We start from the raw sequence: 1,369 nt of genomic DNA, 5'->3' as shown, positions 1-1,369 counted from the left end.
GTGTCGGCACCCACTAGGGTGTTTGCAGGTGAGCAGGCACCTGCTAGGGGGGCAGTGCAGTCCCAGGGCAGTGTCATCAGGGGGACACTCTCATCCAGCCCCAAGTCCCACCCTGGGCTCGGCTGGGGTGGGGCTTTGGGAATGCAGTCCTCCACCCCTCTTCCAATCCCCACCCCCCAGCTGCCAGCCCAAGGTCAGAGTTTGCCTCCTGGGCAGCTGAGGCCTGACTCACTTGTCACAGTGGAGTCCCTGCACCCTACCATCAACAGACACCAGGGTGGAGGGAGCATGATTAGAGTGATCCTATGGGTGGGGGCTAGGAAGGACAGTTGGACCGTCTCTAGCTTCCCAGCACTCCTAGCTGGGAGATAAGATTTCCTTCCTTTCAGCAATTGCCTCAAGTCCCTCCCCCGTGGGGAAAGCAGAAACTGAAATGGGAATTCTAGGGTCTCTGTGGGATCACAGGCTCCACAGTGACCTCACACACGCAAGGAGGAGGAGGAGTCGCAGATAAAGGAGTCAGGGATAATAGGAGGAAGAGCTCGCGGAGAAAAGAGTTGTGGGAGGTGGGAGATTTGCTTTTTTCCCACAGGCTGGCTGGGGGAAGAATGGAGAGAGTCAGCGGCCTTAGGGGGCGGGACTACAAGCAAAGGGAACAGAAACTTGGGGCTGTCAGGGGCAAACGCGTGGAAGCGGAGGCCTGGGGCTGCTCTTATCTTTGGTGGAACAGGGGAAGGAGTTGGAGACTAAGTGGAGAAAGAGAAAGGAGTCATTTGGGGGGGGGGTGGCTCGTGAGGGCTGCTTTATGGAACGATCAGAACTGAGGTTGAAGAGATCACGCAAATGAGCCAAGCAGGTGAGGGGCAGGAGCATTCTACAGGTGCGTAGATATGCAAATAAAGAGAAGCGGGGCGGGGTAGGGGGGCGCTCACGACGCTTGGCCAGAGATTCTTGAGTGTTCCGTGCAAACCAGAAAAGCGCTCATTGTCTAGTAGTTCTTAAAGTGGGGAGGGGGTGGTAGCAGACTTATGCAAATCAGCAGAATCTAGAACTCCGACGGCCAGGTAGGTGATGGGGCGGGCCAGACTCCCGGGCCCGGGAAGAAACAAGCGAGGGGCGGGGTTATGCAAATGAGGGTCCCGGCCGGGCTCGGAGCCGGGTGCACTCACCAGCCTGGGTGATGTCTGACAGGTCGTAGCTGCGGGCCGCGCCCCGGGGGAAGTGCTTCAAACGCCGGTTAGACAGGTTCAGGGTCCCGGTGGCCACGGCCTCCTCTAGGGCCCGCTCTGCACTGCGGCTCCCGGGCAGACCCGGAGACCCTGGAACGGAGGTCGTGGCCGCCGCCTCCTCACCCCCGGCGGCGAGAGGG

At 59.8% G+C, this 1,369-nt stretch overlaps 1 protein-coding gene across 1 annotated transcript in view; it reads right to left on the bottom strand.

Moving 5' to 3' along the window:
• LRCH4 (leucine rich repeats and calponin homology domain containing 4) overlaps positions 1 to 1,365 on the bottom strand; it is a gene marked incomplete at its 5' end in the record, with an annotated part of 12,969 nt that extends 11,604 nt beyond the window's left edge. Inside the window, one exon of the mRNA XM_007468898.1 lies at positions 1,170 to 1,365. Coding sequence (XP_007468960.1) covers positions 1,170 to 1,365 — 196 coding nt within the window. The remainder of the gene's footprint in view (positions 1 to 1,169) is intronic.
• Between the last annotated feature and the right edge of the window lie 4 nt (positions 1,366 to 1,369).

This window comes from Lipotes vexillifer, unplaced genomic scaffold, assembly GCF_000442215.2.
Source record: "Lipotes vexillifer unplaced genomic scaffold, Lipotes_vexillifer_v1.1 scaffold12, whole genome shotgun sequence".
Classification (NCBI taxonomy): domain Eukaryota; kingdom Metazoa; phylum Chordata; class Mammalia; order Artiodactyla; family Lipotidae; genus Lipotes; species Lipotes vexillifer.
Note: the sequence above shows the minus strand (reverse complement) of the source record. Positions and strands in the feature narration are given on the sequence as shown.